Source organism: Myiozetetes cayanensis, unplaced genomic scaffold, assembly GCF_022539395.1.
Source record: "Myiozetetes cayanensis isolate MyiCay16 unplaced genomic scaffold, myiCay2020 scf4, whole genome shotgun sequence".
NCBI lineage: Eukaryota > Metazoa > Chordata > Aves > Passeriformes > Tyrannidae > Myiozetetes > Myiozetetes cayanensis.
In genome coordinates this window covers 27,783,146-27,796,195 of record NW_026087631.1, presented here as the reverse complement: position 1 = coordinate 27,796,195, position 13,050 = coordinate 27,783,146, and the positions used below count along the sequence as shown (strand labels likewise).

At 38.2% G+C, this 13,050-nt stretch overlaps 1 protein-coding gene across 4 annotated transcripts in view; it reads right to left on the bottom strand.

Moving 5' to 3' along the window:
• The window catches only part of FER (FER tyrosine kinase), a 128,507-nt gene that overhangs the window by 80,832 nt on the left and 34,625 nt on the right, over positions 1-13,050 (bottom strand). For all 4 annotated transcript variants that reach the window (XR_007630407.1, XM_050328385.1, XM_050328386.1 and 1 more), the window contains exon 9: positions 11,465-11,654. Coding sequence is in view for 3 of the 4 variants with exons in the window: in XM_050328385.1 (XP_050184342.1) it covers positions 11,465-11,654 (190 nt within the window). In the remaining variant the exon portion in view is untranslated. The remainder of the gene's footprint in view (positions 1-11,464; positions 11,655-13,050) is intronic.

Here is a 13,050-nt window from a genome sequence, read left to right as displayed (position 1 = left end):
CCTTTCTCATTACTAGAAAAAGCTGTGTTGGTTATTTTAAACCTACTAAACTCACAGACAGAAAGCCAAGCCCCATTTCTGCAAAGCACAAAACAGAAAATTGTTTTCAATCGTTTAGTCCTGATCTGCACAGGCAATGCTCCTCTGCTCCCACTGAGTACAGTGGCATAAGTATCTTGACAGAACGTGATCTCATAAAGTAAATCTGTATGTGAGTTTGTAGGTGGGAGATTAGAAGGTAACAAAGAGGAAAATTACAGATATGAGCTACAAGCAGGTGAGTTATTGCTTCCACAGCTGTTAGTCAAAAGATGTTTCAGGAAAGTACAGGGAATACAGAGTTAAGGCAAGGAAGTCTGTGAAAAGGACAATTTGGGGGATTCTTCCTAGAGATGCTAAAACCAAAATTTTTTCTGACATCAATTTAAGCAAAGGTTCCATCCAAAATAAGATTTTCTAAGGAGGACTGCATCTCTTTAGAGTTCAGCATTTTGTATCCAAAGAAGAAAACATGGAAAGACAACTGAAGCAACTAACTGGATGATGTACCAGTTGCATAAAGGGAAAACTAAAGCTACAGGAGCCAAGTACTCTGTGCCTCAGCCAGTGCAGTAGAGCACTGTGCCAACTAAGGGTTATGTAGCCCAAAAGATACCTAAATGCAGTATTTATAAACATAACATGACTTGAATACAGCATCTGTTAGAGACTGCACTTACTACACAGGTCAATTACTTCAATTAGAATGCACAGCTCAGTAACAGGTGGAATGACAAAGTTTTTCCAGATCTCATTAAATATATTCAAAAGCTGTTGGATTTGGTTGCTTTTTACTGTCACGGATACAGTCAGTAATGCCTGCTAAAGGTAAGTGCCTGACAAATCTAGTGACAGAATTCAGATCTTAGGTATTTCAGTCCAAGGAAGTCTGGTCCCTGGAAGGTATTAGAGGCATTGAAGCAGCTATACCCTAAAGTGCCAGGGTTAGGGAAACAGTAGACAGAAGGTAACATGTAAGGGAGAAACAGAGAACAAGAACATCATGTATATTGCATCACCTTGAAATCTGCAAGGAACCATAAACCCTTCTGTGATTCACAAGATGCCAAGAACGAAACATTCAAAGGCTGTGTACTCCCAAGTTGTAGGCAGGGACTCGCAACCCAACCTTAGCAGAGGTCCGTGCCAACATACAGAAAACAATATACTCTCGGGGGATGGGGTGGGGAAACCCTCAAGTTTTCCCCTGATGTCAAAGGAAATTCTTAGAGGCCTGGGAAGAATCCTCTCTCCAGCCAATCATCACATGATTGCACCAGAGGGGTATTGTCTTTAAATTTGTTATCATACTGTTCTGACTGGTTTAAGGCAATGTTTCTTGGATTCTGCTCTCTACAGACTGGCACCTACCAACAAGGATCCCTTTTAATAGTTCATTGACTGGCTCCATTTGACTCACTGACTGGCTTTACTAAAGCCACCTGGCAAATGCTATGTCAAGCAAGAAGAAATAGTAGCTCATGTTGTGTGATCTGGAAGGATACAAAGCATATTTCTTCTCTCAATAAACGGTGTTATTAAATATGGACTGGCAATTGTATCCTGTTTGGAAAATCGTATTTTGAGAGAATGCACTTGTTTTGTCACAATAAAACAAAGTTTCATGGAGTTAATACCAAATATCTTCAGTCTGATGGGACAGAACAGGTTCTTAGCCAAATTCACATTTATGTTATCTGTATTAAAGAATAAAACTCAACCTGTCATAACCTGAAAGAGTAATACAAGATTCAAATTTGATCAGGTATTTCTGTTTGACAGCTAGTCCAGTCATGTTTGCAAACAATGTTTGCTTTTGGTTTTCACAGATCCCTATTTATCCACAAAAGCAGCTTACATGTTAATACATAAAATGATAGAGCAACTTTGTGACAGCTGCAACACACAACTTGAGCAGCATTTCTGAGGTAGGCTTAACGAATAATCTTTGTAGGGTGCCAAAACCACAAATATCTGCCAATTTCACAGATTTCTGAATTTCACAGAATATTCTGAATTGGAAGGGACCCACAAGGATCACTGAGTCCAACTCTTAAGTGAATGGCCTATAATTTGAACAACAGAATAATAAAAATGCAAACCCTAGAAATAGAAATTCTACTCTGAATAAAGCCTGTGGTCCACTAAATTCGTGTACAGATCACAGCTATAAATCATAAACACAAACAAGACTATTCTGAAAAGACAGACATCAAGGAGGAAAGTCTCAGTTTGCAATTTTCAGTAATGGGACCAATAAGTAACAGATTTCAATCCTATACAAGCTGAAGTTCATAAATTTTATCTAGCACAATGAGCCAAAATAAATTAGGCAGCACTTCTGTAGAAATACAAAAAGACTTTGAGTTATTATGCTCAGTCAACAGATGGAGTTTTTCATATGTTTCAGTCATTACTTATCAAAAAGGTCTGTCCAACAAGCAGTCTCTTCTCAAAGCATCCTCAAGTTGCTTTTCAAATCAAAGCTCAGTCTCCTCTGTTACAGAAGAAACTCCTTTTGCATATCCCAAAAAGAGAACAATTTCTACAGTTTATTAGTATAGTTACATATGATTCAGTGCATCAACTTCTTAAAACGTATGTTGAAGAAAATAACTGAGAAAATACTTGTCATCTTGGTTGAATATCCTTTTTGTTCCCTAATTTTTATCACATATTATGAAGCCACATTTCATTACCACAGTGTTCCTGAGAATGTCCATATCAAATTGTAGATACAACTATCCCTATTAGTGTTAATTTACAAGTTATACCTATAAATCCTTACAGACTGAACAGATCAACCACACAAAAGCAGCAAGCACCTGAAGGGGACCAAACCCTCCAATACACAGCCACGGCTTTGGGTATTAACACAAAAGAGCTTGAGAAGAAAAAAGCTGTATTTTTTTTCAAAAAGGTTATACAAGACATCTGCATGGGACAGGCAGACATAAGGAACAGCTTCATGTCAGGCAGGATACCTTAGGCAATCTAAAAATGGCACTAGTGTTGATGTTCTGGCACCTGGAATCCAAACTGACCAGAAATGTTTTGCATCTATCTATTTTATTGCAGGATAACCCCTCCCCCCAAAAAATCTGCAATATTTGTAACATGCTATTTCATTTACCCCACTGTTAAAAGTCACCAACAGTAAAAAACAAAAAGGAGAACAAAAATGGTTGGGTCTGTAACTTATAGACAATGCTCTGAAAACTGGATTGCCATTCTGGTTTCTTGGACTGTAGTTGACAAGAACTTCCCCGCACAGATGAAAGGAAGCAGAAGCCACATAGCAAACCATAAAATCATATACTTCAAATCTGGCAATAAACTACTAGTGGTAGTAGATTAAAGCCATAAATCATAATTCCAAGAATTATTTTATAGGAGATTTTAGGACTTTTAGAAGCACAATAATTGTCTTTAAGAACAATGGTATTTTTAATCAGCCACTTAAAAAGGAAAAGAGAAAAGTAGAGAGGTGATTTAAAGCAGCCAAATTCTATCACATTACTTAAAGTGTGTTGCCTAGAGGCTGTGAGAAGTTACTAAATCCCCCTAATTCAGTCCCATCACTATGAAAAAGATTCAAGAAGCCAACAGGGATAATTTTGGAAGAAGAGAGTTACTACTTTCCTCCCAGCACACAGAGAAACATTCCTACATATACTGAAACATATGCTGGACACCAGTACGTGATTTCTGCTCAAAGGGAAACTTCTGAGTTAAGCTTTCCTAATCCACGGGGAAGATTTTGATTGAAATAACAAATTCCCATTGGGTATGCAGTGCTGCAACGCTACTATGGTGAAACCTCCTCTCTCAATGAAAAAATGGAAACTCTTGCAATATTATTGGCAGTTCAAGGGAGGTATATGTACTTATCTCAAGTACTTATTACTCATCTTCATACAGAGAGGATAAACTAATTCTGCACTTCCAATATTCTAAGAGTTTTGTTTCTGTGAATTCCTCACAAAGTGTGCTCACACTTCTAATTTTGCCTTTCCCCAATACTAGTTTATTGTTCAACACTTTTTGCTAGCCTTAAGAAATACTTAATTTCTGAGCCTTAGTGTGTGACCTTAGTCTAATCTTTTCTTTCAGAAGTTTCTAGGCATGTTCACTGGAAAGAGGCTTGACAGTTTCACTGACTTCTCATCTTATAAATTCTGGACCAGTCAGTAATACCCACGGGGGACAAGGTATGACTGCTTTTATCTGTCTGCTACCTTAGTGTCTACTTTTGTATTGTTCTTCCTCTGATGTATGTCCATCTGGCAAGTTAGATTTACAAAAAGAAGAAACAGAAGCTAGAACATACTCACTATGAGAGAAAGAGGAATAGAATTCATCCTTCACACTTTCCAGAAGCATTTGGGGCATTTCTGTTCCATGTCAAATTCTGGCAGTAAGCCAGAAGTAAAGGTCCCAGCCAACAAGCTTGGAAAATGGCCCAAAACAAAGGCATCCAACAGGCATCCAACAAATAAAACTGTTTATTTCCAAGTCTTCTATGAATTAATAGGCAAAATTTCTACAACATGACTGCACTGGCAGCCTTTCCTCTGCTGAGACTAAAATAAAGGATAAGGATACCAATGCTTCACAGACTAACTTTGTCAATTTCTATTGATAAGACAATAAAAATCTCGGAATAGCTTGGCAGAAGTGTACAAGGTTTATAAATATATAAATCAAATAACTGTAAAGGGCTTCCCTACCATGCCCTAATATAATCTTAGTTTTATATAAATGTGATGAGCCTCAAATCAGTAGAGAATTGCTTAAACGGACAGAAAAGGAAGATGTTTGGCAATGCATTACAAAGCTTAAGAATGCCTCCATTCTTCTGAATAAAAAAGAAAAATGACAAACTTATCTCTATTGTTAAGCTTTCTGCTATTGCTGCAATGGGTTGTCATAGAAGGCAATTATTTTCCTGCAACTGTTTGAAAATAAAGTTCCTATACAACCGGAGACAGCATGGGAAAAGGAGACCCCCAAGAATGTAGGTACCTCTCTCTCAGTTGATTACGTTTCAGAACCTTATGATCCATCATATAAAATGTAATGAAGCATCTTCAATCACATAGTCAACTCCTGTAAATACCTGTTCATATCCATGTAACTGACTGTTAAAAATTCAAAACGTACCAATGGATTAAATTTGTCAATTACAATTTTAGTGAGAATCCTAAAAACATTCACCTCAAGCCCAAACCTGTAAAGGAAGATTCTGACTACTGGTTTGTTGATCACACTATTAGGAGTCACGGATTCTAGAAAGTGAAATGGAAAGATAAAACTTTCACATTAGGTAGAATTATTTACAAACAACAAAAGTAGAACTTCAGCTCTGCTTCATGTATTTAATATTTTTCTTCTGTAATGACTGAGAACTAATTTTTTGATTACCATAATCTTCACCAAAAGCAGGCTTATCTTACGTTTACAGCAATCACTAACAGTAAGATCTCTGAAGCCTTTTAAAAAGGAATGACAAACAGTAAAAGCAATCAGATGTGAGGTGAACATTTATATTTGAGTAATTATGCTAGAAGATTTGGATTATTCAGTAGTTAGTAGTCTTCTGGCACTGAGCTCCACCTGCTGACAAGCCTTTCAAGAATTGCAGAGCTCACATACCAAATCTCACTTTTATCACATGTTCCAGTATGTGCTGCAGCACACAAAATAAATCTATATGAAACATTTCTATAGTGAGAACACATATAATTTTAAATTCATATTCTTAAAAATAATATGTCTTTATAAAATTTGCTTTTACCATGTAAGGAAAAAGGAAAATTAGAGTGGCACACAGATTTCACTATACTATTACTAAAGAAGATTAATTACTATTTTAAATTAACTAAATCCATTGCCTGGCTTAAGCACTCCCTGAAGATTTCCTATACTGTAACAATTTCCAAGGCAATACTGATGCTGTAATTTTAAAGCCTTACCATGAAATGCAAATCATCATAATTGTACTTAATTACCTGAGTAAATGTTTAGCTGGCACTGCAATGTTCAAAAAATTAATTATATTTTTATTTCTAATCTGATCATTAGACATACAACATTTTGTTGCTGTTGTTTTCTTCATTTTAATTGCCACCAACTACTGCTATGTTTTGTTGATCATATTAACAGCAAAAATATCATATGTCTCTTAGGACAAATGACAAGCCATACATCCACTGACTAAACATCTAAACATTTAAAAATTAGCTCAAGTAGCTTCCAGTTACTGGTTAATGACATGTAACCATTTGGATACTATTATATTTTTGGTAAAATATATCTGTTTACAAAAAACGACCAGCTTTTTCTTCCTATCTCCATACTTTAATATAAGTACAGAAGAAAATGTAAACTACGCCTCTCCCATTAACACAGTGTGTAGTATAATTGCATAACTCTAAGGGACTCAAACACATGATTTTGAACTTCTAGTACCTTCAGCATTATATCTACCTCTGTCTTGTATGGATAGTTCAGTAGAAAGGTATAACTGCTAGAAACATATTTATGTTTTGTTTTTCCACATACAACATAATAATAATGGCCAGTCTTCGCGAGCGAAGATCCGGGGAAGGTCTTTACACCTTCCAGCCTGCGCATTGGATTTTTTAGGTGAGACACAGTGTGCGCGGAACTGAGCCCACCCTTTAATCCTAAGGTTCATCTGCCGGGGCCAAGCGAGCTTGGACGGTGGCAGTGAGGTCCTTAGGACGTAGGTGGGTTGCCTTTAAGGGCTAACGAGCCCCACCTGCCCGGGAGTGGCCCTGACCGGGAATCGAACCCGGGTCTCCGCGGTGATAGCGCGGCGCCTTTACCACTAGACCACCAGGGGCTCCCAACATACAACATACAACACATACAACATACAACACATACAACATACAACACATACAACATACAACAACAAAATTGTCTAATACAATATTCAGGAATAAGTAAGAGTATATTTTTTTAAACTTCTTGCTCTGATATCATGATTGAACCAAACAGAATCATTCAGCAATTTCCTTTTGCCCTACAACACACAGGTAACATTCTACAAAGACCAAAATACATCGACAACACCAAAACATACTGAAGATACAAGCAGAACATGAAACATCCTACAGAGGCAAAAAAAAAGTAAACTAAGTTATAACACACATGTAACATTACATGGTCTATAATGACACATTAACAGCATTTCAAAATTTCATTGTTAGTAATCTATTATACAGCTACCTAATGCAAGATACGGAAAACAAAACAATTTTAGAATTATAACACCACGACATTGGTTGTATTTATATGATACCATATAAATACTTGAAAATACGAAATTGCACAAAATTGTTTTGCATATCTTATTTTTAATTTTAAATTACAAAAAACCCTCACTTGTGACTGAGGACATGAAAATTTACTTCATATGGACGATGACAAGTCAATTATGATTTTGTAATTCTCAGGAAAATACTTACAAATAATTTCTGAAGAGGAATAAATAACCACTTTCAAGTATAGTATCAGAGCAACATTTAGATGAACTGCTCTCACATAAAGAGGAAAAACCTAAACAAATTTACAGCTGAAGAAACAATGGTTCTCTGGAATGATACCAGGATGAGCCATCAGCAGCAGGAGTATTTAATTTCTGAGCATTTAGCAGCTCTATAATTTTAAAGAGTTTTTGTAAAAATAATAAAAAAAAATCCATAAAAAAAATCACCAGGATATTTATACAAACAGCCCATCAATGTATCATGTTTTCATCTTGAGATACAGTCAAGACTGCTCTTTCAAAGCATAGCAATTTGAAAAAAAAGTTTAATTTACATTGAAGTTGTATCTCCCTCTTTTTAGTCAATTTTACTCACACAGAATATCAGCTCAACAGCTGAAGAAAACTTACTCAAGGGGAATCACCCAGCATTTAATTCGGTCACATTCCCACACTTCAGTCATACTAAGGGTAAATCATACCTAGCCAATCTGGTGGCCTCCCATGAGGGACTGACTGCAGCAGCAAACAAGGGAAGAGTGAATCCCAACTCATGTCATCTACCCAGACTTCTGTAAGGCCTTCAACACAGTACCACGTGACATCCTTATCTCCAAGTTGGAGAGATGTGCATTCCAAGGATGGGTCACTCTTCAAATGGAATAGGGAATTGGTTGAACGGACACAGCCAGAGAGCTCTGGTCAATGGCTCCACATTCAGGTGGGGTTGGTGATGAGTGGTGTCTCCTCAGGGCTCTGTCTTGGGACCAGTGCTCTTTCATATCTTCATCAATGACACAGACAGTGAGATCCCATGTGCCCTCAGCAAGTTTGCAGATGACACAAAGTTGAGAGGAGTAGCTGATGCAACAGAAGTACAGGACGCCATCCAGGGGCACCTGGACAAGCTTGAGAAATGGGTCAGTGGGAACCTCATGAAGTTCAACAAGTCACTTGTGAGTCACTTGGAAGTTCACCAAGTCCAGTTGGGTCAGCACAATCCTAAACAAGAGTAAAGACTGGGAGAAGAACACATTGGGAGCAGCTCTGCTGAGAAGGATTTGGGGGCTCTGTAGACATAAAGCTGAACATGAGCCAACAGCATGGGCTCGCAGCCCAAAGAGCCAACCATATCCTGGGCTACATCCAAAGCAGTGTGGGCAGCAGGTCAAGAGAGGTGACTCTCCCTCTCTACTCTGCCCTCGTGAGACCCCACTTGGAGTACTGTGTCCAGCCCTGAGGTCCTCCACACAAGAAAGGCATGGACCTGCTGCAAAAAGTCTAGAGGAGAGCCACTAAATTGATCACAGGGATTGAGCACCTCTCCTACGACAACAGGCTATGAGAATGGGAGTTGTTCAGCTTGGAAAAGAGAAGGCTTCAGGAAGATTTCACTGCAGCCCTTCAGCACTTAAAGGGAGCTTCCAAAAGTGATGGAGAGTGATTTTTCGGCAGTAGCAAGTAGTGATATGACAAGAGGGAACACTACTAAACAGAAGGGGGAGAGATTCCAGCACCCGAGCAGAGGCTTGCTCTGCTGCAAATACAGCATTTGGCACAGGCTGTGAAAGCGGAGACAGCCCTGGTACTGACAGTGGCCACCAAATCCCACCTTAATACTCTCTCCTGCACTGCAGGGTAACAGCAGTGGTCTCCTCTTGTGCAGAGACAAGAGTGCTGACTCCTTTTGGCTTACTGGAAGGACTAGTTGGGGAAAAGGCTCTGCGAGAGCAGAATGTCCCAGAGTTTACACCTCCTCTCAGCACTTCTACTGCGATGGGCCAGTATCCAGATGTAAGGGCTTCTCCAACATCACGGTGATGGAGTCATTTTATGACCAACTCAACTCCCCTCAGAAGGCAAGGTCAATACCAACATGATCAGGCAGGTTAAGCTCCTATTTCCACTCTAAAAGCTCGTAAAGGAGTGCAGGAGCTCCTGCAAGTCCTATAGGAAAAAAACAGTGTAAGCAGTTGGATGTACAGGATCTAGCGCAGGCTGCGGTGAACCATGATCATTTCCTTCTGGGAAAGGTCAGGCTGGATAGGGTTTTGAGCATCCTGCTTTAGTGGAAGGTGTTGTTGCCCATGGCAGGAGGGTTGGAACTAGACAATCTTTAAGGTCCCTTCCAATCCAAACCATCCTATGGTTCTATGACTCCATTGCTCCATTCCCCTGCCCTCCACCAGAGGCCACATTGCCCTGGACACAGAACTAGCCACTCTGTGACATCAGCCCTGGGCCAAGGGCCCTGCAGGTGCCATGCTGGCAGCTGCAACCAGCTTTTGAGAAGTTCCAAATAACTTTTTTGCCATATAAACCAATTTTCTGGGGGAAAAAAAGAAAACAAAAAGGAAATGATAACAAGTACTCTAGAAATTAGTAATTCCAAATAAAAGGTAATCTCTAGTGATTCTGCAGTAGCCTAGCCAGGAAAGGAAAAAAAGAAAACTAAAAGAAAAGGATTTACTATATGGATTATCAGTGTAACAGCAGACACAGATGGCCATGGCAAGGAACAGGGGACTAAAACAATAGAGTTGACGAGTAGGTGAGGAGCCCTCGCTCCTGGCAGCTCACAGTGCTGCTGCCACTGATGAAGTTTCGATGCCTTTGTGTTGCTGGCCATGTGCAGGCCTGCACTCAGCACACGGGATTATTTTGAAACAGAGATTTGGACAACAGAAAGAAGACTTTAGTACTAATCTTGAACTGAAGCAGAAGAGTACCATTTTCATGATTAGACTCATCGTCTCAACTAACCCTTACAGACAATATTCACTAGCACTACTACTGCATAATATATTAAATACCTAACAAAACAGCCTACCCAAAAAAGATTCCAAGTCTACTAATCTTTTGAAGTCATTATCTGATTCTTCTTTTCTCCTTCATTATCTTTTTTCATTTTGTCAACTCCTTCTAGGTCATGACAAGCATATGAGCTTTGAAATATAATTTTTTGTACCAGTGTAAACAACCATCCAATAGTGCCTTGTAAATATTCAACAGCAGTGGAAGCAAGAGAATGCTGACAATTAAGTATAACTGTAGAATGTGAATCAAACTAGGTTCCACAAATTGACAGAGGAAAAAAAGTATTCCCCTCAGAAACAACAATTTCATTATCATTTCACAGATCTATCGCCCCATGCACCAAATGGTATGTCAGGCTAAATCTCAAAGAAGTCGCAAGTATCTCATACATGTCAAACCTAATCTACAAAGGCAAACATACTGTATGTCCCTTCAGTAAACAGGTAGTATTTGTTTGCCTTTTTATATGGCCTACTAATTCTGCACGTTGCTGCATACAATTGAGAAAAGAAGTCACACAAAATATTAGCAAAGTAAAGTACTTTTTAAAATTACATGGCGTTTCATCAGAGTACAGAAAGTTCCTTTTGATTACTGAGAGCATTGTAAACATTTGAAAATAAGTCACAAAAAAACCAGTGTTCATTTCTGTTTAAGAAAACACATAAAATAATTTCTCAATTACATAATGCGTGCCGTGATTCTGCACTGAGCTTTTACTGTTCATTTTATATCTACAACTGTGAATATATTTCTTCAACACACCCAAGGAAATTACCAATAGCAACTCAGTCACATTTACTAAATCTATTTAAGGGTTAACACTTTCACTTATAAAATAGTCTAGTGAGAATCTAGGCATCAAGTATACAGAAGACTAACTCAAGACCACAGACATGGATTGCTACAAGTTATTGCAACTTTAAAAATAAGAAAACCCGTGCAACTGAACTGTTTGTCCAAACAAGTCTCCACAGATGCAAAGTGAAGTTCATTCACTTTAGTAACCTCAGTGAGTATCTGGATAATCTGATCCCAGGACTGAAGTACATACAAAGCTACACAGTTCAGTAAAACAGATGTAAAACTTACCATAGAAGTCACTGATCTGGCATCTTCTTCATAATTCACTACAGGTGGTGGCTCTTTCCCATCATTCTCTTGAACCTTTTGTTCCAGTAATTCTTTCTGGGCTGCAAATTTTGCCTCAGAGCATCTTAATTGCTGAACTGTTTGCTTAAGTTCTTCAAGCGCTTGCTTTTGGCTCAGCAAGAGTACAATACTGTGAAGAAAAATAACAATTTAAAAATACACATGATTTAAGATAAATATTTTGTTTCATATAAGCTGGGGGAAAGAAGCATGACAATTCCTCAATATAATTCTTTACTCGAAGGTATAGACACATAGAGCAAGTCTAGAAAATTTTCAAAGCTACAACACTATGCAAGAAAACACCCATTCTCTTTTCATTATCACGAAAATCAGATTGTAATAAATAGACATGAAACTACTGTTTTTATTCACTTTTCACTGAATTTATAAATACTAGGGTTCCCTGTCTTTTAGAGAATAAAGTTTTAGATAATGATTTCCAGCAATGAGAAATTCACTGCAATCTATACAGTTGTTGTAATGATAATTTGCACTATTAAACTCACAGCCAGTATAAATTCATCTGGCATCAAGTTAGAGGTATCTGTTGTTTTCTCGATTTTGTAGGTGTTTCTGGACTGCATTATAACAGTCTTCTAACAAAGCTAAATAATTTGATCTCTATAAGAAGATAAAAACAACTTTTTGTCTTCTGCTCGTTTTTATGGATCTCCTCTGAATACCCCTCACAGCCCTGGATACTCGAGACAAACACGATTAAATCATTATTGAAGGACAAGCACTTAGAACATCTGCAGGTACCTAGATGACTCTATTATCCCAAAGAACTGCCGAAAACAAAGACTGACAGAAGCTGCCTAAAAGACAGAATCATCCACTGTATAACACAGACACCCTTAAAAGCATTCAACTGGAACCCAGTGACATGTGGTCTGCAAGAGATGCAGAGTTCTCACAGTCTACAAGAACAGATTAAGGATGTAAAGGGACCAGAACTATGTAGAATGACGACAGTATGAAGAAAAAAAATCACAGTTTTCTTTCACTCTGTATCTTCAGGATAATCCCTGGAAGGCAGACCCTCTTGCAAGCCCTACCCCTAAAAAAAAAAAAAGAAAGGTGAAAGTCATTCATATTGAGATTGTTCCTTCCCAAACTTGTGCTGAGCCAAATGACTATTCAAACAGGTTTCCAAGTGATAAGGGGACCACCTGTCATAAAATTCTCATTGGAAGGAAAAGACAAAATTAATATCCCTATAGATGAGCATTATACTAAGTCACTAATGAACCAGACTCCACACTATCAGTAGAACGATCACTCAAGCACCAAGGATAAGTGTGATGTATGAAGACATGATTACAGGATCTGAAACTGAGACTTGGCATGAGACTGTACATTTAAGAGCATCACACAAGAAAATGAACAATTATTCTGACATTATCCTCAAGATAATGTTCTGTCTTCTGGGCCTCATTATGAGAGAAAATGGACATCTCCCTGTGAAAATAATAGTCTTCCATCATCAGCAAGGCTTTGGTGAACACAGGTTGTGTAGACTG